The sequence below is a fragment of the Lontra canadensis genome, unplaced genomic scaffold (genome assembly GCF_010015895.1).
Source record: "Lontra canadensis isolate GAN:19392208 unplaced genomic scaffold, GSC_riverotter_1.0 scaffold98, whole genome shotgun sequence".
Taxonomy (NCBI): Eukaryota; Metazoa; Chordata; class Mammalia; order Carnivora; family Mustelidae; genus Lontra; species Lontra canadensis.
Genome location: NW_022631092.1, coordinates 3,519,986 through 3,546,243, shown reverse-complemented (window position 1 = coordinate 3,546,243; position 26,258 = coordinate 3,519,986). Strand labels below are relative to the sequence as shown.

General features: G+C 38.9%; 1 protein-coding gene and 1 long non-coding RNA gene across 2 annotated transcripts; one reads left to right on the top strand and one right to left on the bottom strand.

Annotated features, from left to right (window-relative positions):
* Window positions 1-364: 364 nt before the first annotated feature.
* On the bottom strand, window positions 365-6,000 carry LOC116855014. The gene is made up of 3 exons (XR_004380272.1): window positions 5,967-6,000; window positions 2,672-2,777; window positions 365-756 (listed from the first exon to the last, which is right to left on the bottom strand). It is a non-coding gene; the product is annotated as an uncharacterized LOC116855014 (long non-coding RNA).
* MED6 (mediator complex subunit 6) lies at window positions 5,991-26,258 on the top strand. The gene is made up of 8 exons (XM_032837326.1): window positions 5,991-6,089; window positions 10,722-10,881; window positions 11,933-12,024; window positions 13,355-13,437; window positions 13,758-13,866; window positions 15,459-15,574; window positions 25,233-25,260; window positions 25,846-26,258. Exons 1-8 carry the CDS (start codon window positions 6,068-6,070, stop codon window positions 25,974-25,976), a joined length of 741 nt encoding a protein of 246 aa, XP_032693217.1. The 5' UTR covers window positions 5,991-6,067; the 3' UTR covers window positions 25,977-26,258.

Sequence of the window (26,258 nt, the reverse complement as noted above, 5' to 3'; positions counted from 1 at the left end):
TCAACATCCTTTGCAGTTTCAGAATCTATGAGCAGCCCAGTGTTGTAGGGGTTCAGTGTATTTGGTGGTGGTTTGGAGTTGAGAGATAAAGCTGAAAGCAAGCTGGGGCACGCTTATGTCCTGTGGGCAGAAAACAGGGAGTCAGTAGAGATTTTAGAACAAGAAAGCACTTTTATTTTTATTTTTTTAAAAGATTTTATTTATTTGACAGAGAAAGACACAGCGAGAGCAGGAACACGAGCACAAGCAAGAGAAGTGGAAGAGGGAGAAACGGGCTCTGCACTGAGCAGGGAGCCTGACTCGGAACTCGATCCCACGACCCAGGGATCATGACCCGAGAGGAAGGCAGATGCTTAAAGACTGAGCCACCCAGGAGCCCAAGAAAGCACTTTTAAAAGTAAAGTTCCCCTAGCAACAGTGTTCAGGCAAGACAGATTGGGTGTTGGGATTAGAAAAGCAGCAGTGGCAACGCCAAGGAGGAGCCTCATGCAGGACAGGCGCCTGAGGACAATGGACAGGACTTGATGCATCACTGGATACAGGCAGTAAGGGAGGGGGTGGCAAGTCTTCTTAGCTAAGGGCAAGAATACAGGCAAGAGTGAAAATCTTGCAATCCAGGATATAGAACAGCCAGCTGGAGCTGTCCAGTTGGCAGTTGCAAATACGTTTCCGGAACTCAGGCGAAAGGTCAGGATTAGGCTACTTTGTAACCCATGATGACACAGATGGAATCTGAAGACAGTAGGAATTGGATGTCTAGAGAGGAGAGTAAAAAAAAAAAAAAAGAAAGAAAGAAAAGATGAGGCATGGAACTAAGCATTAGAAAACTTATGGGTAGGGGTGCCTGGGTGGCTCAGATGGTTAAGCATCTACCTTTGGCTCAGGTCATCATCCCAGGGTCCTGGAATCAAGTCCTGCATCAGGCTTCTGGCTCAGCAGGGAGTCAGCTCCTCCCTCTTCCTCTCCCCCTGCTCATGCTCTCTCTCTCGCTATCTCAAATGAATAAATAAGATCTTAAAAAAAAAGAAAAAGAAAAAGAAAGTCTGTAGGTAAAACAAAGGAAGAGAAGCCAATGTAAGAGATAGAAAAGGAATGGTCTGAGAAGCAGCAAGATACTAGAAGCAGGTCATGGCATGGAGATCAAGAAAGACAATTTTGAGAAGCTGGAGTAACTCATGCTTCCAGATTCTGTATCCAACACTTAAAGGATACATATCCTTCTTTCCCCTCCCCTTAGCATTTATTTATTTATTTATTTTCAGATAAAGAGAGACAGCACAAGCAGGGGGTGGCAAACAGAGGGAGCAGCGGGCTCCCTGCTCAGTGGGATGCGGGGCTCAGTCCCAGGACCCTGGGATCATGACCTGAGCCAAAGGCAGACGCTTAACTGACTGAGCGACCCAGGTGTCCCAGATACATACACTTCTTCAGCACACATGATTCATACAAGGCATAAAGCGAATCTAAACAAATGTTAAAGAACAGGTATTATGTAGAACACATTCTCTGAAAATAATACAATTAAGTTAGAAGTAAATAACAAGAAGATAGGTTATAAATTCTATGTAGTTGGAAGTTGAAAACACACTTATAAGTAAACTTATATGTCAAAGAATAAATTAAATTAGAACTTAATGAATGCTTAAAGGAAATGATAATGAAACACTATATATCAAATTTTGAGGTATACAATGAAAATGTTTCTCCAAGGAAAATTTATAGCCTTGCATGCTTATTTAAGAAATGGATAGAGCCTGAAAATTAATGAGCTAAATGTTTTTCTCAGTAAATTAGGAAAAGATTACAGAATAAAGCCAAAGAAAATAAAAAGAGTAAAAATATAAGCAGAAGGGGCCCCTGGGTGGCTCAGTGGGTTAAAGCCTCTGCCTTCAGCTCAGGTCATGATCCCAGGGTCCTGGGATCGATCCCTGCATCAGGCTCTCTGCTCGGCAGGGAGCCTGCTTCCTCTTCTCTCTCTCTACCTGCCTCTCTGCCTACTTGTGATCTCTATCAAATAAATAAATAAGATCTTTAATATATATATATATATATGCAGAAATAAGTGAAATACAAAAAGACAGCATAGAGTGAGTCAATAAAACTAAAAACTTTTCTTTAAAAAAATACCAATTAGATAAACCTTTGTGATATTAATAATGAGAATAGAAAAAAAATAATTGGCTAGAAATGGGGACATATGTGCTGAAATAGCCTAGATTAAAAAGATAATATGAGAACACTATGAGCAATTTCATTACTAATAAGATCTAGGAATAACGGGGGGCACCTGGCTGGCTGAGTCGTTGAGCGTCTGCCTTTGACTCACGTCATTATCCTGGGATCCTGGGATGGAGCCCCTCATCGGGCTCCCTGCTTGGCGGGAAGCCTGCTTCTCCCTCTCCCACTCCCCCTGCTTGGGTTCCTTCTCTCACTGTCTCTCTCTCTCTGTGTCAAATAAATAAATAAAGTCTTAAAAGAAAAAGATCTAGGTATTACTATTTTCTTCTTCCCTGTAATCTTGTTTAGGAAGGCATCTTATCCTTTATTTGAAGGACCCTAAGAATAAAGCCAGATCTACCAGCAGATATCCAAGCTATTGCCACAACCATCCCCCTCCCAAAATTTGCTGGGATCGTCACTAGAGATTTAGCAGTTTGACTTTCAGCATCACCTTTGGGGCCCTCCTTGCCATATCAGTCATCAGTCAATGATCTTCCTTGGGATACTTCCTGTGCTTCACTCCAGAATTAGCCAGATGTCTCAGGGGCATACTCAACCTTAAGGGTGTGAGAATTGTTAGCTGTCTTTGAACGTCATACTGGAATTTGATCAATTTAGTCCAGCTTTGCTATTGCTTTTTGATGACTCATGGAGTGTTACGAGGTTTACTGCTACACAATCTCATGGATACGTGGCCACTGTCCTGCAATGAGAATACGAATCCAAGAAGAGGTTCTTGGAGGGATTCTTTCTTTCTTTCTTCTCTCTTTTCTTTCTAAGATTTTATTTATTTGTCAGAGAGAGAGAGAGAGAACACGCACAGGGGGAGCTGTAGGCAGAGGGAGAAGCAGGCTCCCTACTGAGCAAGGAGCCCAGTGTGGATGCCGGACTTAATCCCGGGACTCTGGGATCCTGACCTGAGCAGAAGGCAGTCGCTTAATCAACTGAACCACCCAGGCATCCCAAGGATTCTATTTCTTCTGTGTTAAGCTAACCTGTGCTCTATGTTTGGGATTCTAGGATTGAATTCTTACTATTCAGATTTTTTTGAACTGCTGCCTTCAGAGGTACTAACCCACGCCAAGTTTTGGTCTTTGCCACAAAGGGTGGTGTAGATTTTCTTATAACCCTTAAACAACAAAGTATTTGGTACCATATCTCTCCCTGGACCATCAGGGCCACTCTCAGGGGTTCCAGGGTAACTTTTCAATGCTTCCTAAGGAATTCTGAGATAATTTTCTGTCCTGATCTATATTATGAAGTAGCTGGCTTTTTCCTCACTACATAAGAGAGTGAGAGAAAAAAACCCATACATTTAACACTTGTTAAAACCCTTTTCTTGTAGGATACCCATACAAAACATTATCATGTATTTATCTTTTTATTCTGTGGATTTCCAGAACATTAGCATAAATGAAGTAGGTGGTCTACATTGTTCTAAGATCAAGAGAGATTTATGGAGTTTTCTTGTCACTTCACATAAATCCATTTCCACTTCATAATCATGCCCAGGAATTTGTGGGGCACAGTATCAGGAGTAAGGCAGCCTCCATGCCCAGTCCCAAGAGATAAACCCAGTCATGTCATCTCAGCCCCTCTTTTCCCAAAGACTGTCCCTTTACCCAGATAGAACAGCCCCAACATTGTTGTAGAGATATATTTGTAGAAAAATACTGTAGCCCAGAGCTTCTTCCTGCCCCTTTAAGCTTCTAAGAGACCCCCAAGGCGCCAGGAAAAAACTAGAAGATAGGGATGCTGCTAACCATCCTACAAACCATAGGACAGCTCTCCATACATCCGGCAAAGAATTATCTGGCCCAAAATGTCAACAGTGCAAAGGCTGAGAAACCCTAGTGTACAGAATGTCTAGGAGACACTTCATGTACAGCACTCGACATGGACATGTTAAAAAATAAATCATTATCCCTTTTTTCATCTACTCACTTGTTACCTGTCATTCCTAATCTAATTAATGGCATCTAGTCTAATAAATCAGTACCTTGGAAATCATTCTCTGTCTCCCTCATCATGCTCATCTGTTAGTCACTAAATCCCTTCCCATTCTATCTCCTAAATATCTGTAATCCTTTCTCTTCCCTCAGCTACTACTGCCTTTGTGTGAGTGTAGACATCATTTAGTTTGCAAATGTCTCCTAAATGGACCCTCTGCTTTGAGTCTTATAAATGCCTCCAACTCATACTCCTTGAGTATTTTAAGATGGAAGCCCAATTGCATTTCTCCCACTGTCGACAAGATAAAGGCTGAGCTTTCATGTCTGGCTTACCATGATTATCATGTGTTTTATTATCTGCAGACCCATGTTCTGGTGCTCTTTTCCTCAGTCTGCTCTCCTAATAAAAATCTAAATAAATGAATAAATAAATAAAACTAACAAAACCAAAAGCTTAACGTTTCACACTTCTGTTTGTTGGACATGATGTTCCCCCTGTTTGAAATGCCCTCTCCACCAAGCCCCCTACCAGTCTCTCTTGAAAATTTCCTCCTGGAAGGGGGAAAATCTGTCTTTTTAAAACTCTGCTCTGTGCACGTGATACTTCTGTTGGGACACATACCACCTCAGGTATAAAATCCCACTTAAAAATTGAAATGTGACAAAGCAACACAGTATATTTTTATTCCACTCAGATTTTAAAAATTTGAATTCCCAGTATATGAGGTGAAAAATCACAGTAAATTCAGGTCCTCCCCATTTGCTCCTGGTTTGTGGTTAAATTCTGGGGGAACCCTCATAATATCTGAGTTTTGGAGAAGATGTAGGGGCCCACACCTCCTCCCTATACACAGGGCACCCTCAGATTTGGAGGTTCTCTTCTCAGTGTCAGTGTCTTGCTTGTAGATACCCTCATCATTTTGCTTTTATGGGGTCACGCTGGAGCTCGAGAATCTTTCTGGGGCTTTCTACGGTCTCCCCATATCACAGAATTATTCCCTCTGCCGGCTTGCTTCCTACCCCAGACTACCTGAAATGCCGACACTAAATCATTAATCAGCGACGCAGAGGTGTTCCCATTCCTTTAATCTCGTCAATATCTTACTTCAGAAACATTTCCTGTCTTGTGAAACTTTTATCTCAGAGGCATCTAACAACTTTCTTTAATGGGCTTAGGCTTTTAATGGGTTTAGTCACTTAAAAGCTAACGGCTCTCAAATTGTTTCTGCTTAGTTCTGTAGCATCCCATTCTCGAGGCAGGACGAAAAACAGAACAGAGTAGCTCCTAAATCTAACAGCTCTTTGCATACACCTGAGGAAGCTTTCAAAATGGAAGATATTCCCCCGCAACTCTGCATAATCAGAAAGCTTTTTTTCCCTTTTCTTTTTTTTTAACGATCACAAAAGATCAACGTGCAATTTTCCAATCTCTCAGTGGTGGGAGAGGGAAAAGGGGCAGGACTCCGCTCAGTCTCTCTTTCCTCAGTCTCCACATTTTCTTTTACCCCTAACGCTCACTCCCAGCCTCTTCCCTTCCACCTCCCGGCCCCGCTCCGTCCTTCTGGCCCCGCCCCTTTCCCACCTCGCAGCCACTACCGTAACCTCTTCGCTTCCTGTTCACCATCCAGCCCGCCCCGCCCCTCTCTTTCCCAGACCCGCCTCCCCTCCCCTCCCCGCCCCACTCCTCTCCGCTCCCTCCTCCTCCCGGCCCCGCCCCCTCTTCCACGCCCTGGCTCCGCCCCCATCCCCTTTTCCCAGGCCGCTCCCAGGCAGTGCGGTCTCTTCCTTCCTCACCTTCCTGACCCGCCCTGCCGTTTGCCGCGCGCCGCTTCCGTCGTCGGAGTTGTGACGTTTACGGCACGCCGGAAGGAGAACCTGCGAGCGCTTTTAGAACTATGGCGGCGGTGGATATTCGAGGTACAATGTTACCCTTTGTTTCCTGCTTGGCTGCGGCCTCGTTTGGGGGTTTATAGCTCGTGGTGGGGGCAAATTCAGGATCTTTTGTGAGGACTCTCAGGCGCTTATGAGTGGTTTCTGTGGACAGCCCAAGGCTCTGATGTGGCGAAAAATCGTTTCCCCGGCTCCTCAGGGGTCTCTTAGAAGCTTCAAAACGGAGGGGTTGGAAGAAGCTCTGGGCTTCGAGCGCTCAGACCTGCAGTATTGTTGGAGACATGTATCTCTTCAGCGAGACTGGGACAGTTCTGTCCGGGTGAAGGGACGACCTTTGGGTAGAGATGGGGGTGGGATGACGTGATTTGGCTCATCTCATGGGACGACGCGTGGGAGCTGCCTTATTCCTGACCCTGCGCCCCTCATGTCCTTGGGCATGAATCCCTAAGATTTTCTTCTGTAAGTTTTATTTTTGAGTCTGCAGTACCTTCCATCGAACACCCAACAGTTACTGAAAGCAGGGATCGGTCCTTTTTCACAGCTGAATTGTAAAGGTACTCAGGTATTTGTTGAATCAGTGAATAAATACAGGGAGGCACAGTTCCTTAGCTACTTGATTTTCGTTCCATTTAGGCCGTGCATTCTCTTCTCAGCACACGTACACACATCTTTTTCAGTGAATTTGGAAAAAAAAAGTCTAGGAATTGTGCTCTGGGATTCCAAAGAGTGAACGAAGGGCGGTTAAAATACAGTGTGAAGCATGAAAACTTAGTTCCAAACTGTCCAGGTTCCTCCAGATTGGAAGTAACCTTTTATGAGAGTGAGAAAAATTTATGAGACAGAGAGAGTGCCCATGAATATCTTTATTTTTTTGCTGTTGTGATGGCTCCCACAAAACTTCTTGGCCTTTTATGAAACTCTTAACCTGCATTTATTTCCATTTGAAACTTTGTGTACTTTTCTTTGAAGGAAATAAGAAATTTTGTGCCTAGATGCGAGACCTCTCACCCCCAGCAGTTTAAAGAAAAAGGGCTTTCCTCAAAAGTTGTCTAACTGTAATAGTTCCTAATTGTTTTTACCTAGAGTTATTTTTGTTTGTTTACACCTGATTATTAAAGGGAAGTGTTTTGAGATGCCTTTTTCTATATTAACTAAATTGGACTCTAGAAATATATAGAGATATATTAGAAATAGAAATATATTCTCATTTATTTACCCAGAATGTCCAGTGATCTTCACCATTTCTGCAGTGTTTTTGTTTTTCAGAGAGTTTCAGCGTGCCTAATTTAATTACTTGCTGATAGAAAGCTGTACTTCGGCTATGTCAACATGTTCCATTGCTACTGAATAAAAAAGGAACATTTACTCCATCAGAGTGTTTTCAGATATTTACCTTTCACGGTGTTTTACTTAGATTTGGTTCAGTCACTGGAAAGGCTTTAAGGTGGGGTGTTTCTGGTGTGTTAGAAGAAAAGTAAGCCCAGTGTGGCTGAAGCAGACTGAGAGAAGTTGGGAAGGAGATGAGGTCAGAGAAATTGGTGGCTTGATTGTAAGCCATGATAATAAGGTCTTTGGCTTTCTAGCTGACTAAAATGGAGAGCCACTGGAGGGTTTTGTCCAAAGGGGATGAACATAATCTGACTTTCTGTTTTTAAGGATCAGCTTGGCTGCTAAGAACAGTGTAAGAGGGTACGGGTGGGATTAGGGAGAACAATTAGGAGGTCATTTGTGTAATGCAAGGAAATTTGGAGGTAGTTGGGACTAGGGTGGTACTTGACTTAGTAGTGTTTTCTCTTAATGGGGCTGTGGTCACAGGTAGTCCCCAAATGGGACAGATATATTTCTCAGCTGCATACCACCCTCGTAATCTCAGTTAACCGTTTTGTAACTGAGCATCCTTGGATTCTGGAGTATGTGTAAATCTGTGTCCAGTAGAGTAACTTGTCCTTGGCCCTCAATCATAAATAAATAGACATTTGCTGACTATTTTAAATCTGGTCCTGTGCAAGTGCCTGATGAGTAAAACACAGCCCTGGTTGTCTAAAAAGTCAAATTTAATGGGAACACATTTGTATTTCTGGGTTAAAATATGATGAGTATTACCAAAGTATTAAAAAATGCTGTGAGAACACATTATTTCTGTCTTGCAAAGCAGAGAAGGTCTTTGTAGAGATACTGACATTTGAAATGAGTTCAACTAGTGTGACTAAATTATCTGCTAAGCCCACACCTTTTTGAGAATGAAAGGGATCTCTATTTTTAAAGGCATAAACTGGAGGTGGGGAGAGAGGTACAAACTAGAACAGCCTTGATTAAGGCAGAAATAAATTTGGTCATTGAAATTTTAAAACAAATTGATTACTGGCACTGCCACCAACATCTTCATAATTAACATTTACTGGGTTATTACAGTGTGCTAAAAGCATTTCACGTTTACAATCTAGCACAGAGATACCATGTAGTATCTATATAGTACCAGCCTTCTTGAAGTATTGTGTGGTGAAGTGGTTAAAGTAGTGCCTAGCACAGTGTTCAGAAGTGGTGAATAATATTCTTTGTGTTTGTATTGGTTTCATAGGCCTTACTTGCCTGATTTTTCATCTTTCATTGGTTTGTAATATGGGGAAAATATAACAGCTGCTGATCAGAATACAGCTTGGTGAAGAAAATTATAGGGAAAATACACTGAACAGTCACTTGGAGCAAAAGATATTTATGATTCCTTCCAAGTTATGACAGTCTTATTCCACATTTAAACTCAGTATATCCAGGGACACCTGGGTGGCTCATTCGGTTAAGTGTCTGCCTTTGGTTCAAGTCATGATCCCAGGGGCCTGACTTTGAGTCCTGTATTGGGCTCTTTGCTCAGCGGGAATCCTGCTTCTCCCTCTGCCTGCTGCTCCCCCACTCCCAGCCCCCACTTGTATTCTCTCTCTCTCCCTCCGGCAAATAAATAAACTTTTAAAAATCATTTTAAAAAAGTCTTCAACATATCCAAGCCAAAGTCACTATCATTTCTTTACTAAATGAGTTACTGGTTCCCAGGTTCTCTGACTTTATAATTGATCATTCAGAAAATTGGTTGTTTTCTCCCTAAAAATGTCAATTTCGTCCTTATCTCTCTGTGCGTTGCCATTGCCTTCCACCAGGTCCTTATCACCTCATGCCCATAACTGTTGACTCTTCATAATTGTTGGCAGGTAGAATCTATAATTACATATTTATTCATTTCTGCAGCTTATTGTACCTATGCTGAAATGATCTGTAATATTTTAACAGTTTATTATCAGTAACTTATGACACCATATAGACATAGTTCCCATTATGTGAGAAACAAACCTGTAATTGTCAAATGCTTTTTTTTTTTTTTTTTAAGATTTTTATTTATTTATTTGACAGAGAGCGAGCGAGCTAGCACAAGCAGGGGGAGTGGCAGAGGGCAGAGGGAGAAGCAGGCTCCTTGTGGAGCAGGGAGCCCTATGTGGGACTTGATCCCAGCACCCTGGGATCATGACCTGAACTGAAGGCAGACGCTTAACTGACTGAAACACCCAGGAGCACCCACAAATGCATTTACATAATTATTCCTAAGGAAATTTTAAAAACGTAAGAGTGTTGCTTTGAACAAAACTACTTTAATAACTGGACTCTAGTGTTTAAAGCTGAAAGTAATAATTATCTTTAGTTGCTTTTCATTAAAAAAAGATCTTGTCTTTTTCTGAAAATGTTATTTCCTGGCATGTTAGATATTTGGTGATGGTATGGTATATTTATGATGAACCATCTTAATGCTCTATGTTGATTATTTGATGATTCACATACTTCATCTGTTTGTTTTTTCCTTTATTTTACAACATACAGAGCACATTTTACCTTTATAAAATTACTCTTTCTCATTTGATTAATTTCCCTTAGAACTACTTGTTGCCTTGGATTAGGCCTGACTTCTTTAAAGGTGTCAGAAGCAATTACAGTTTAGGAGAGATTGAAGTTTTCCATTCTCCCTTTTTCAACTAGTATTAATAGGCATTTTGATGTTCATAACTTAAACCTAATGGGTTTTAGTACTGTCAGTGATATGGAACATTATTGCAATCAGTAGGGAATAAAAGCTCATTAATAAAGCTATCTAGTTCTATTTACTGTGTCTTTTTTTTTCTTTTTGCATTTTGAAATATTAGAGTTAATTCTATTCCAAAATATGAAACTGTATTGTTGTAATTAAAGGCATTCTACTTCACTTGCTTCGTAACTCTTGCATCATTATCTCCTCTGTTATCATTATCTTCCTAACTTATTTTTGTCCCTAATTGGGAGGCCTTAAACTGGTGGCTGTGAATGTGTTCTTTGGGGTGCATTTATTTTTTAACATCTAGTGCCAAAACCCACCTCCTCCTCATCCTGTGAAAAACCATTCCTGTTCCCTCAGGTAAGGGATTCTCCTTCCACTGTACTCTGGTAACATATTTATTCATATCTTTGTTACAGCGCTTATCATATCATCTTGTTGCTTTCTTACACACTTTTCTGTGAGAGGATGTAGGTTAGGATTCATACAGGTCTTACATTATAGTGCTTTCTGCATTAGGTGCATAATAAATATTGGGTTGGCTTTTTGTCATTTTTCTCATGCTTTATCATTTTGTTTCTTTCCTGTAGATAATCTGCTGGGAATCTCTTGGGTTGACAGTTCCTGGATCCCCATTTTGAACAGTGGAAGTGTCCTGGATTACTTTTCAGAAAGAAGTAATCCTTTTTACGACAGAACATGTAATAATGAGGTGGTCAAAATGCAGAGGCTAACATTAGAACACTTAAAGTAAGTTATTGTAAGAAGGTTGCATCTTTGCCAATTAGAGATGCTGAAATGAATGGTTCTCTCAAGCTATGGATAGTGAAGTACAGAGTAGAAGTTTTGGAAGAACTAGAGTTTGGGGGGTGGTGTACAAATTTGACATGCAAAGGAATTATCAGTAGTCATAACCTAGGAGTGCTTTTCGGTATAATTTCATGTATTCCTGTCCAGTTGAGATATAGCTATGAGGTTTAGATGCAGATCCAGTTACTGACCTTAGCAATGCAATTGTTCTCTACCAGGTGACCATATTCATTGTCTCTTTCACATCAAATTTAATGTCTTAAGCCATAGTCTGGCTTATAGTAGATTTTTCTTTGTATGACGGAATTTTAGCTTGACAGTTGCAAAGTAAGAGTCTTCAGACTTTGGATGCCAAATAATTAAGAATTTATTGCTATTATGAAAGTTTCTGAAACAGTTGTGTAATACAGTTTTTCATTCGTTAGCTAAACATCAGAGGGGTTCTTGAAATTAAATTCCTGAGGTAATTTTAAATAGCTTTTAAGAGGCAAATATTTACAACTATTAAGACTACTTACTGTTGCTTTTAAATAATCTGTCAGTTAAAAAATTTGTAGGAGACAAGGATAAGGTTTTTGTTGTTTTCTTGTTGAGTGTTGAAATCTATGGTCAAGACGTGAATGGTCTTCATGTACTATATATTTTTAGATTTTACATATATGTATACATCTGAGGAAGCATTGCAGTATTTTGGTTGTCGTTTTTGAAATGTACACTCTCCCGTGTACTTTCATGACTGAAAATACTCAGATTTAAGCTTATTGTAGATTTTTGTAGAGAAATTTTGTTGTTTAAAAATAAAATCTTACTTTATATTCTACCTACCTGAGAAAATAGCCAGTTTTATTGGACAGCCAGATTTTAGTATCAAACATAGGCAGTTTTAATTTGATTGATAATGTTATTCTACTTTTATACAATAATCTGATTGTTCTGCACAATTGTTTATAGAGCATTCATAGATCTCTAGATGTGTGTGTTCTGTTTTTAGTCAAATGGTTGGAGTAGAATACATCCTTTTACATGCTCAAGAGCCCATTCTTTTTATCATTCGGAAGCAACAGCGGCAGTCCCCTACCCAAGGTAAAAATGTAAACTTCAGGCATAATTTTCTTCTTAAAATACTATGATTTACTTAACTTTCTGAGCTACATATTCTTACTTTTTTGGATTGGGTTCTGTTTTGGGGATCCCCAGACCACATACATGTTCAGTGCTTTGCTGAGAGGACTCAGCAGACTCAGAATATGGGTATGTTAGTTATAACTAAGATTTGTTATGGCAGCACAGTAAGGTTCCACAGACAGATCAGTAAGGGAAAAAGCCATATCAAGTAGGATCTGTAGGAATCCATGGGTCAGCTTCCTTTATTTTCCCTCCTGCAAGGGGCTGCACCAAGTGCATCCTTTCTCCAGCAGCCCCCGCATTGCGTGTGTAGTATATCTGCTTTAGGGAAGTCCTTTTGATACTCAGTCCAGAATTCTTCTCGAGGGCTAATCCTGGACATCTTCTGCCTGCCAAAATTCCAGACTCTGAGAAGGCAGTGAGGCTTCTACTATAATCGTATTATTTGTACAAATTGTCTAGGCACACTAGTATAGCAGGCATAAATTTACCCCTTAGAAGATATCTCAGAAGCCAAGTTCCACTAGTCACATGCTTGGACACCAAGAGTCTTCCAGCATGCCCAAGGACAACTGTCTAAGCACTAACAAAGTAACTCAGTACATTGAAGCCATCTCTTCTGTGAGGATAGTTGTTGGGAACCTTGACATTCCTAAGTAACTTATTCTCTCAGTCCACTAAGTCTTAATTCTTTTAAAAAATACATGGTAGGTACAGTTGCACCAGATTCATAGAGGATCAGTTGAAAATCCTCATTAACACATTCAGTCGAAGTTCAGTGCATCTGATATCTTCATCGTAGGCGCTAAATCTCTCACTCTGAGGTCTTATTCCCCAATGTGTAGGTGGCTAATAGCAGCATTGGATCACTTGGGAACTTGTCAGAAATGCACTGTCCCTACTGGGTAGAATCTGACTTTAATAAGATACTTAGGTGATTGAGATGCACATTCCAATTTGAGAAGCATTGCCCTGGTTGGCAAACTGTTTCTCTCACGGTCCAGAGAGTAAATATTTTAGGTTTTGTGGGCCTCAGGGTGTCTGTAACAGCTACTCAGTTAGTGTCATAGCAACCTTAGATGATAATATAAATGAACGAGTATGGTTGTTTTCCAGTATAAATTTGGTTACAGAAATAGGAATTGCCAAACCCTGCCTTAAGCTTTAATATGAGAATTGTAATATGAATTTAATTTAATTTAATTTTAATTGTTCTTTTTATGAAAATCTATTTAGCAGTTTGTGTGCATAGCTATATTCATGAATATTTTTATTTTCTCTGCTTTAGTTATCCCACTGGCTGATTACTATATCATTGCTGGAGTGATCTATCAAGCCCCAGACTTGGGGTCTGTTATAAACTCTAGGGTGGTAAGTATTTCACATTCTTGAAACACTAAAGAAAACTTATAATCGAGCTACCTTGTTTCCAAGAGTCAAACAGAAGCTTTTCTTCCTTGTGTATGTTGGCACGAAGTGTTGGACTACTAGAATGTCTTGAACATGGGTTTCTATGGGCCAAGTCCATGTTAACAGTATATATCACAGCCCCAGCTTTGTAGTCATTAAAGTTCTGAAAAACAAAACAAAACAGAAAATTACTGTCTTTGCATATGTAATATTGTGGGTATTTACTTTGGAGAGTTTAGTTGATCTAATGAGAAATTCAGAATTTGTTTTCTTTTTGCAAGCTTACTGCAGTGCATGGCATTCAGTCAGCTTTTGATGAAGCTATGTCCTACTGTCGATACCATCCTTCCAAAGGGTATTGGTGGCATTTCAAAGATCATGAAGAGCAAGGTGGGTAAAACACCCAGACCTCCTAAGAACACTTTTTGGTATTTTGAGAATGAAGCTGTTTTCTATAGAAAAAGAGCTATTGATTTCTAGGTGTGTTTTAAATAGGAAGACTTCATAGGATGATGACGGTTTCATAGCTATGATTCCTGTAACTAGATGTGGTAATGCTAGCTTTCCCATAGGAACAGATAGAAATTTTAATCTATAGGTAACTGGTAATCTTTGGTAAGTTGATTCAAGGTTTTAAAATACTTGGAGCATATAGAGGATATCGGTGATGAGGAATGAGTCATGATGATGTATCCTGCTTACCTAACTGTTAGGTCCTCTTGAAATCTAGGACCTGAATCTCCCATCTTCAAAGTAGGGGAGATGATTTTATGCCCTGTCTCCAGATGGCCAGTCTGTTTTCTGACCTTTCCATGTTATTACCTGTTGTGATGCAAGGTCCCCTAGTTTCCATAACTGCTAGTCTCCTACTGGTTCTGCACCATACTTTACAATAAAAGTGCTCTGGAAATGTGTCTATAGCAGTATACCTATTTTCTGAATTTCCTTCTCTGAGAAATAGCAACTCAGAATAAATTACTTAAGGAAGAGTAGCCTTTAAATAGCATTCAGACCTGTGGAATGAATGGTCTTTCAGATATAGTTATATTTTTTCTTGGTTTTTTTTTTTTTAAAGATTGTATTTGTTTATTTGACAGATCATATGTAGGCAGAGAGGCAGAGAGAGAGGGGGAAGCAGGCTCCCTGCTGAGCAAAGAGCCCGAGACAGGGCTTGATCCCAGGACCCTGAGATCATGACTGAAGCCAAAGGCAGAGGCTTAACCCACTGAGCCACCCAGACGCCCCTAGTTATATTTATTCTTAATTGTAGGTGCAGGGAGTAACATTTGGCTTAGGAAAGTTTGCATCTGTTGAATAAACTTCTCTCGAGCTCTTTGCACCTATTCTAATGAAATGTTTGGAATAAAACTTATCTGGAACTCATCATTTATAGGTAGTCCCCCAGTGCAGCTCCCTGCTGGGGAAAGTTCACACATGATTAATTTCAGAATTTCTCTTGCAAGTTCTTTTCTTTCTTACCTTTATGATCTGCTGTTTGGTTTGTCCTGTTTTTTGTTGTTTTTTTTTTTCCCAGTGAATTATAATGTTCATAGTTGAGTATGATAACTTGAGCTTGTGAACATTGCATTTCCATTTGTACCTATTGGGTTTTGTGGGAAGACCATTTAATACACTTAAAATACACAAGATAATTTCAGGTCCATAATCTGGATTGTGATTTAGGTAATTATGGAAAATGTTAGCCTTAAAATTCTTAATGTCTGTCTGTGCTTAGATAGTAAAACCGAAGCATCTTTAAAAGACTTAATTAGCTTTTTAAATATTAAAATGTTAACTTCATTTAAGAGGGAAGAGTTAAGAATACTTGTTTCTATATGTTGTGTTTATTTTGGGGGATAATCTTTGGAACAGTAGTTATTAAAAATAATGTTTGAGTATATTCACGGTAGACAGAGCTTTGTAAAATGTAAGGCCTCAAACTAATTAGGCAGTGTTTTGATTTGGACTTCATATTTTAATAGATAAAGTCAAACCTAAAGCTAAAAGGAAAGAAGAACCAAGCTCTATTTTTCAGAGACAACGTGTCGATGCTTTACTGCTAGACCTAAGACAGAAATTTCCACCCAAATTTGTGCAGGTAATGAGAATGCATGTGGTTAATTTTGATTTGACACTTTTTCCTGGAATATTTATCTTTAATTGTGAACTGTTTCAGTTGTGACATAAAAATATTGACTTTCCTCATTAGTTAAAAATGGTCTCTGGCTGGAGGGGAAAGGGTCTCTGAATCAAAGGGAAGGTTTTTAATGACTTAATGGAAGAAGTGGGTAAAGGGATTGGAATTAACACTGTTCTGTGCTCTTATGTTTAGTTTCTCTTTGAATCTTCACAAACTGAGGATATACATAACATTCTCATTCCAAAGTTGCTGAAAGTGTCATAGATGGTAACGAACTAAACTAGAATCAGAAACCGATGCTGTTTCTACTCTCTCTGCTGCCTTTCATCCTGATGTAATAGATATCTAAGTCCTAAAATGATAGACTAGTTAAAACTTTTATAACAAGTGGTACCTGGCTAGCTCAGCTGCTAGAGCACATGACTCTTGATCTTGTTGTAATGAGTTTGAGCGCCACGTTGGGTGTAGAGATTAGGAGTAAACTTCAGAAACAAAAAACTTTTGTAACAAAAAGGATAGTTGAGGTAGAGAGTTTGGCATAATAAATGAAGGAGTAATAAATAGAGTTTCATCATATCGGTTATTAAGTTATATGAATTCTGTTATGTTATTTAGCATAATAGCAATAACATCCACCTGCCATTCTACTAAATGAGCTTTTGAAGTGAAGTAGGTATGAGATGGAGTATGTGAATATGTTTTTCTCAGTTCATACTTCTACAGGGCTTTGTACACAGGGTCACGTATACTATTTTTCTTGTAGTGGGGGAACTAAGATTTTCAGGTTGGTTTTAGATTTTTTTTTTTTTAAAGATTTTATTTATTTGTTTGACAGAGAGAGAGAGGGAGAGATCACAAGTAGGCAGAGAGGCAGGCAGAGAAAGAGGGGGAAGTAGGCTCCCTGCTGAGCAGAGAGCCCGATGCGGGGCTCGATCCCAGGACCCTGAGATCATGACCTGAGCTGAAGGCAGAGGCTTAACCCACTGAGCCACCCAGGTGCCCCAGTTGGTTTTAGATTAAATGAGATTTTTCATGCTTTGATATGCCTTTAGAACAGGCTTCCCCTCCCCCTTTCCCTGACTCCACTGTGTGAGAGTTGTGTGCTGTTGGAATGGTGGTGTGGTGGTGAAGGGAGCGGAGGACAGAATGGAATGTAGGACAGGAAAGTCAATTTAGAGAACTCTGATGAATTGCATTTGAAGATAAAATAGAGTCTGTTGAATAAATAAATTATAGTGTGTGTAGGGGTATGAGAAACTAGGATAGTGCAGGAGGTTCCGTGTGGTTGGCCGTTCAGTGAGCACATAATATATATGAGGGAGGCTTAGGAAAGAACACCTGGACCTCCACACTACAGTAGCCATTAGGTGCATTTGACTATTGAATATTTGAAACACAGCCCATGTGAATTGAGCTGTGATATAAGTATAAAATGCATACTGGGCTCAAGGACTGGGGGGTGGCGTACAGAGTAAAAAGAGGTAACGAGGGGCGCCTGGGTGGCTCAGTGCGTTAAAGCCTCTGCCTTTGGCTCGGGTCATGATCTCAGGGTCCTGGGATCGAGCCCCATATCGCGCTCTCTGCTCAGTGGGGAGTCTGCTTCCCCCTCTTTCTGCCTGCCTGCCTCTCTGCCTACTTGTGATCTTTGTCTGTAAATAAATAAATAAAATCTTTAAAAAAAAAAAAAAAAGATGTTAACGACCAGCTTGCTTTGGTGGCTCACATCTTTCTTTTGGACATTTCTGCTGTAGAAAATGGGAACAGAACACACAAATCTAGAAATAGGAAAGAGTATGAAGGGACATATTAATGTTCATATGAATTAATGGACATATTAATAATAATGGACAAATTTCTCAGAAACCAGAAATCTTTAGTTTGTTTTTCTAGTTCCTTGAGGTGTAAACTTAAGATTGCTTATTTGAGAACTTTCTTCCATTTTAATGTAGGCATTTATTACTATAAACTTTACTCTTAGTAATGCTTTTTTAGTACCTCATAAGTTTTGGTATGGTATGCTTTCATTTTTATTTCTTTCCAGATAATTTCTGATTTCCTTTTTGATTTCTTCTTTGAACCATTGGTTGTTCAGGAGTGTCTTACTTAGTTTTCACTTATGAGTTAGCAAAAGGAAAGAAGTGAAAAAGATAAGAGTAAAATCAAATGAAATAGAGACTAAAAAATCTTTAGGAAAAAAAAAGAAACTAAGAGTTGGTGTTTTGTAAAGATAAAATTGACAAACTTTTAACTAAACTAACAGAGGAGACTCAAATCAAATTAGAAATGAAAGAGGAGACAGAAACAAAAGGATCATCAAGAGACTATATATAAGTAATTATATGTCAACAAATTGGAAAACCTATAAGAAATTCCTAGAAATGTACAACCTCCCAACTCTGAGGCATGAAAAAACAAAATCTGAACAAACCAAAAATGAGTAGGGTGATTAAATTAGTAATCACGTTATTAACCTCTCCACAAAGAAAAGTCTAGGACCAGATGACCTCGTAGGTGAATTTTACCAAACATTTAAAGAGACTGACACCAAACCTCAAACTCTTTCAATCCAAATTGTATGAGGGCAGCATTAATCTGATACCAAAGACAGATGAAGAACACTACAAGAAAACAAAACTATGTTCAGTATCCATGATGAACACAGATCCAAAAATCCTCAACGAAATACTAAGAGACCCAATTAAACAGCACATTAAGAGAATTCTATACCATGATCAAGTGGGATTTATCCCTGGAATGCAAGGATGGTACAACATACTGAAATCAGTCTTGATGATATACTGCATTTTCAGACCAAAGGTTAAAAATCAGTCATCTCAACAGATGGGTTATTCTTAAGAATAAAATGGCTTATTCTTTTTTTTAAAATTTATTATTATTTTTTATTTTCAGCGTAACAGTATTCATTGTTTTTGCTCATTGTTTTTGCACCACACCCAGTGCTCCATGGCTTATTCTTAAGCATGTGACAAAATTAACACCCTTTTATGATAAAAAAAGAAATTCAACAAACTGGATAAGAAAAGAATGTGCCTTGACATAAAAAAGGTCATATGGGATAAACCCATAGGTAACATTTTCAGTGGTTGAAAAACAGTTTTTCCTCGAAGATCAGAAACAAGACAAGAATACCCACTTTGCACAGTTCTGTTAAACGTAGTACTGGAAGTTCTACCAGAGAATTTAGGCAGTAAAAATAAATAAAAGGCATTCAAATAGGAAAAGAAGTAAAATTGTGTCTTTATGTGATCCCTGACATGATCTTATACATACTAAACTGTAAAGATACCACTAAAAAGCTGAATTTGTCAACAAATTCAGTAAAGTTGCAGGATGCAAAATCACTCAAAAATCAGTTGCATTTCTATACACCAACAACGAACTATCTGAGAAGGAAATTAAAACAATTCCATTAACAGTAGCATTAAAGAATACTTAGTAATAAACTTTGTTTTCAGCTTTATTGCAATATAACTGGTGTATAGCATTATGTATGTTAAAGGTATACACTGTATTGACTTGATACATTTGTATATTGCAAAATGACCACACTAGCATTAAGTAACACCTGCATCATGTCACATAATTACCATTTCTTTTTTGTGGCGAGATCATTTAAGATTCACTGTCTTAACAACTTCTGAGTGTATAATACAGTATTATTAACTATAACCACTATCCTGTAATTGGATCCCCAGAACTTATCAGTGGAAGTTTGTACCCTGCGACCAACATCTTCCCATTTCCCTTGCCAACCACTCAAACCACTGATAACTATCACTTAATTCTCTCTATGAATTTGGCCTTTTTAGATTCCACATATAAATGATACATAGAATATTTCACATTCTCTTTCTGGCTTATTTCACTTAGCATAGTGTCCTCAAAGTTTATCTTTTTTTCTGCAAATGGCAGTATTTCCTGCTTTCTGATGGCTGAATAATAATCAATTTCATACCACATTTTCTTTATCTGTTCATCTTTTAATAGATTGTAGGTTGTTTCTATATCTTAGCTATTGTGAGTTAATGCTGTCGTAAACATGGGAATGCAGTTATTTGCAGTATCTTGTTTTCATTTCCTTTGGATATATACTCATAAGTGGGCTTGCTGGATCATGTATTTCTTTTTTTAATTTTTTGGGAACTCTATTATTTTCCATACTGGCTGTACCAGTTTACATTTCTACCAACAGTGTATAGGGGTTCCCTTTTCACATCCTTGACAGCACTTGTAATCTCTTGTCTTTTGTTGATAGTCATTCTGATAGGTGTGAAGGGATATCTCACTCTGGTTTTGATTTGCATTTCCCTAATGATTAGAATGTTGAGCACCTTTTAATATAGTTGTTAACCAGTTGTATATATCTTCTTTTGAAAAATACTCAGTTCCTCTGCCCTTTTTTTGTTTGTTCTCTTTTTAAGATTTTATTTATTTATTTGTCAGAGAGAGAGAGCACAAGCAGGGGGAGCAGCAGACAGAGGGAGAAGCAAGTTCCGTGCTGAGGAAGGCGCCCTATGCGGGATTTGTTCCCAGGACCCTGGGATCATGACCTGAGTCAAAAGCAGATGCTTAACCAACTGAGCCACCCACCTGTCCCTGCCCTGCCATTTTTTAATTGGGTTGTTTGGGGGTTTTGTTTTGTTTTCCCTTTGAGTTGTATGAGTTCTTTATATATATTTTGGGTGTTAACCCCTTATTGAATATAGGATTTGCAAATATTTTCTCCCATTCTGTAGGTTGCCTTTTCATTATGTTGATGGTTTCCTTTGCTGTGCGGGAGTTTTTTAGTTTGATATAGTTCCACTTGTTTATTTTTGGTTTTGATGTGTTTGCTTTTGGTGTCAAATCCAAAAAATTATCTCCAAGACTGATGTCAGGGAGCTTATAGCCTATGTTTTTCTTCTTGAGTTTTTTGGTTTCAGGTCTCATGTTCATGTTTTTAATCCATTTTGAGTTCATCTTTATGTATGGTGTAAGATAGTGGTCTAGTTTTATTCTTTTGCATGTGGCTGCCTGGTCTTTGCAACACCATTTATTGAAGCCTCGGTCAAAGAGGTTGCTGCCTCTAGGATTTTGATGAATTCCTGTCTCACATTTAGGTCTTCTGTCCATTTTGAGTTTCATTTTTATGTATGGTGTAAGAAAGTGGTCTAGTTCCATTCTTCTGCATGTGGCTGTCCAATTTTCCCAACACCATTTGTTGAAGAGACTCTTTTTTCCATTGGACATCTTTCCTGCTTTGTTGAAGATTAGTTGACCATAGGGTTGAGGGTCCATTTCTGGGTTCTATATTCTGTTCCATTATCTGTGTATCTGTTTTGTATCAGCACTCTACTGTCTTAATGATTACAATGTTGTAATACAGCTTAAAGTTTGGAATTGTGATGCCTCCAGCTTTGGTTTTCTTTTTCAACATTCCTTTGGCTATGCGGGGTCTTTTCTGGTTCCATACAAAATTTAGGATATGTGTTCCAGCTCTGTGAAAAATGTTTATGGTATTTTGATAGGGATTGCCCTAAATACACGCGCAGATTATGCTGGGTAACATAAACCTTCTAACAATGTATGTTCTTCCAATCTATAAGCATGGAATGTTTTTCCATTTCTTTGCATCTTCCTCATTTTCTTTCATATGTGTTCTGTAATTTTCAGAGTACAGAACCTTTACATCTTTGGTTAGGTTTATTCCTAGGTATCTTACGGTTTTTGGTGCAGTTGTAAATGGGATCAACTTGTTAATTTCTCCTCCTTCTTTCTTGTTGTTAGTGTATAGAAATGCAGCTGACTTGTGTGCATTGATTTCATATCCTGTGACTTTGCTGAATCCCTGTATGAGTTCTAGCAATTTTGGTTGGGTTGGGGGGGTGGGGTTGGGTTTTCTACATAGAGTATCATGTTGTCTGCAAAGAATGAGAGTTTGATGACTTTTTTGCTGATTTGGATCAGGCTTAGATTTAGACTTGGTTTTGGTTGATAACCAAAATTGAGAATATAGGAAAAGAAACAGATTGTGGTTTAAATACTAGTTGTTAAGGTTCTATTTTAATTGACCATCTCCAGAATATTCAGTAGCTTACTGCTGTGTTTAGGTTCTGAGGTATCCCAGCCAAGTGACCTTTTTTTCTGGCTAGGAGTCCTGTCTTAAATTCCACATACTTTCCTATTCTGATGAGCTAGGCTGGACAATGTAAAAAACTTCAGACTCTCGAATCTTAAAAACACTTTGCTTTATAGAAAAGTATAGAAATTTAAAATAGCATATGAAAGTAAGTAGAATAATTAAAACCAAAACCCCTGTATGTATCTGTTACCTGGCTTCAACAGTCATCAAACATGGCCAATCTTGTTTATTTTGAATTTATTTGAATTTGAGTTTGAATTTGAATTTGAGTTTATTTGAATTTATTTTGAATTATTTTGAAGCTGGTTGCAGACTCCATATCATGTCAGCTCTTTTTTTTACATTTTTCTTTTTTATTATTTATTTTTAAAGGTTTATTTTAGAGAGAGGGAGTGCATGCACATTTGAGTGGGGGGAGGGGCAGAGGGAGAGGGAGAGAATCTCAAGCAGACTATCCACTGAGTGCAAAGGTTGATGGAGGCTGATGCAGGGCTTGATCTCCTGACACATGAGATCACTACCTGAGTTGAAACCAACAGTCGGATGCTCAACCCACTGAGCCACCCAGGTGGCCCCATTTTTCTTTGAAAGGTTTAGCCATAGTCCTACTTCTGTGTCATTTTTCTAGAATCCTACATTTCTTTTAACCATCCAAGGGCCAAAGTCAACTCCAAAAGAGAGAGTATGTCCACTTCTATGTAACAGAACTAGAAGAAAGATGGCTTTCTCTAGAATTGTTAATCCCACTGCTCCTACGCAAAATGTTTCTTCTGAGATCTAGAGAGGAAAGTAGATTTTTGGTTTACCTGACGTCTCCTGTGAACTCCCTGTTTAACAATTGTGTCTCCCAGAACTGTTTGTGGCTCAGGACTTACTCTTACTTATCCATTGTATTTGACAGTTGAGCTTCTGGGTTGCCTTATGAGGAGTGCTCAGGAGAATATTAGGAAAGCCCTGACTGCTTCCTTGGAGTTCCTTTTTCCGTGTTTTAATTCTTACTACTGCTGAAGATTACACTGACACTAATGTGATGGGAGTTCAGGGCCCTTTATGATGAATGTCTTTTCAGTGCTGTTTTCAGAAGTTGTTGAACACCATAGTATTCAGCTAGGTTTATCTCAAGGTTACTGATTAAATTTTGTCAAAATCTGCCCCCATTCTATTTTCCTATCTGAAACCGTATGCTACTAGTTTGTCTGACAGTATTCACTAGAAGAGATGAGAGTGTGTTGGGTATGTGATGACATTATTCAGATGTCCATATATAGTCCAGTGTCCAGTATAGTTCAAATAGTTCAGTGCTAGCAGTAGAAGAAAATTCTCCTGTCAATTTCTTACTTTTCAGTGTTATGCCATGTATTTCCTCTCCTGTTATAAAGTAAGAAAAATTCTTTGTTCCCTCAGATCACTTTAGACATATTTAAATCCTGATACATTTGTAAGATGTGTGATAATGTGGGTATGTTGGAGGTCCTATGAGCACCCTCGTGTTTAGAGATTTGCTTAAAGGACTCACTGGATTTATTAGAGTGACATAGTAAGGATATACAGCCAGATTTAAGGAAAAAGACAAGTAGAGTCTGGGGGAGCCTGTGTGCAGGTTTCCTTATATCCTGTCTTTCCCATTAGGGATTAGACAAAGTGCATTCTTCTCTCAACGGTGAAATTGAGGCAACATGTATGTGGTATTTTTGCCCAAGGAAGTCCATTAGAGAAGTGGTGTTGGTGTTTTTTTGAATAAAGGAGAGGGAGTTCATCATGTAGGTACTCTATCTAGCTGATACCAAAATTCACATTCCTGGAAGGGAAGTAAATGTTCAGCATAAACAACATTGCACAGTGAGCCACCACTATCAGGGAATGATGGGAACCTTCCAAAATTCTTAGTCATCAGCAAGGGGTAGCCTTGCAAGCTGGCTTTTTTCTAAGGATAGCAGCCTCAGGCTTTCAATGTTAATCTTTTCTGCACAATGGATAATAATATGGAACTCAGTTTTGGTCTTATTAAGTGTAGCTTCCCAGAACTTGCAGTTGGAATGAGTTATCAAGGAGTTGTCAGCATGAATCTGGAAAACGTGATATCAGGAAATGATAGTCTTTAGTCATAGAATAGATGAGAAAGCTTAGGGAGGGCATGTAATTTCAGAAAGAAATTCAGAAAATGCCTGGAAACATTAACCTTAAAAGTGAAGAGAACATTTTTCTTTCTAGATGATGGGGAAGTTTATAAATTTAAGTGTATATGTGTATTTAATGCATGTGTTTATAGGAAAAGGAATAAGTTTGAAGGAGATAGCTAGGAGGGAACTTGGGGTTTTGACATCCTTTTTTTTGAAAACGTGGAATACAGAGTCATTAACTGCAAGTGAAGGGTAGGTTGTGAGCCTTGAGGAGGGAGGGGGAAACTGTTTTAAAGAATTTAAGTTAGATAATAGGAAAAGGGAGATGATGGGCACCTGGGTGGCTCAGTCGTTAAGTGTCTGCCTTTGGTTCAGGTCATGATTCCAGGGTCCTAGGATCGAGCCCTGCATCGAACTCCCTGCTCTGCAGGAAGCCTGCTTTTCCCTCTCCCGCTCCCCCTGTTTGTGTTCCTTCTCTCGCTGTGTCTACCTCTGTCAAATAAATAAATAAAACCTTAAAAAAGGTGTGTGGGGGGGAGATGACAGTATAATCAAATAAAAGAGCTGCTGCACAGAATGGAGGATCTGACCTTGTGTGGTCAGACTCATAATGACATTGTTCCTGACTCATGATGCCCCTGTCATTATTTTACCATAGTTTGATTTAAAAAAATAATAATAAATTTTTTAAAAGATTTTATTTATTTGAGAGAGAGAGCATGAGCTGGTGGGAGGGGCAGAGGGAGAGGGAGAAGTAGACTCCCCTCTGAGCAGGTGGCATGACCTGAGCCAGAGGCAGACACTTAACCAACCGAGCCCCCCAGGGACCCCTGTAGTTTGATTTTTAATAGACGCTCGTCAGAAGCCGTATGTTCATAGAATAATACCTTCTTCTTTGCTTCCCATACCTGCCATCTTTGTAAGTTGGAGTATTCATCTGTATTTTATCCTGCTTTCTTCAAGCTCATATCCCCTAAACAAGTATGCCTCCGGAGTCTTGAAAGACTCTATTATTCTCTGCCATTGGACTCTGCTTAGCTACTTTTTGTGAAGTATTACAGCCTGGGTGCGGAGGCAGAGGGCCTGTAGATAGATGTTCAAGGGAGGATTGTTTATGTTTGTTTCTTTCGTCCTAGTTTTAGTTTTGTGACTTTTCTGGAACAAGGGGATGAGAAGTAGAAAATGATACATTTACTTTTTATGGTACATGAATAGTAGTTCCTCTTTATGGAATCATTTTTAATATAATATGAATGAAGGTATAATTTTAATAAGAATTATGAAGTCAAGAAGAAGAGAACTTTGCTAACCTGCCCTGTTTTCTCCTCTCTATCCCCCTTTCTTAAAATTATAGCAAAAGTCTGGAGAAAAGCCTGTCCCAGGTATGGTTCTTGATATTCTTATTAAACTTGAAATAAAACCGGTCTGTTTAACTCAGTGACAGCTGTAGCACATGAGATGAGCTAAGGTCCTTTTGTCCTTCTAGACTCTCATGGTAATTTGTTACTCCTAATTTGTAAGATCAGAAGGTGCTTTTGTGGTAGTGATAGGAGTACTTAAAAGATTAATTGGAGTAGGAAGAGTAAGTATTGAAGAGGGGTGGAGGAGCCAAGGTGATCTGAGTTTTAGTTCAGATCTCAGTGTGAAAAAAGGGTGTTCTGTTTCATCATTGAAAACAGATATTGAAGTATTTGTTCAGCCTGGGAGAGACTCTGTGTCTTGTTTGTGCATATTGTCTTATTTAAAGGACAAGTGTGTTTGTGTATGATCACAAATTTGCCTGGGTTATCAGGGTTTTAGGTTTGTAAATGGGTTCTTATATATCTGCCTGATAAAACAGCCAAATTTAGAACTTGGGATAGGCAGTTCTAAATGGACTCGAATCTAAAGTATTCATTTTACTGTTGCCTAAATTGATCTCATCCCTCCGCCTTCCTCTCCAAAAAATACCTGCTTTTGATGTCTAGTGGATCAGACAAAGAAAGAGGCAGAACCTGTACCAGAAACTGTAAAATCTGAAGAGAAGGAGACCACAAAGAACGTCCAACAGATAGTGAGCACCAAAGGCCCTCCTGAAAAACGAATGAGACTTCAGTGAGCAATGGAGAAGAGAGAAGCTTGCAAGACTCCTCTTGCCCGTTATTTATACCTCATTACTGTGACAGGCTCTTGAACTTTGAAATTCTTTGTCACAGCCTTTCCATTTGTATAATGCTTGTTCTTTAAAAAAGGATGGAAGGATCCTCATGCTTTTGATATGAATATTTTTAATGTATGTTTTGTAACCTTTTCCCTATTCGGCTTGAGCAGCCTCCTCACTCAAATGTACACTGCTATATACATCCAAAAACAAAATAAAGATATTTATATAAAGCACTTA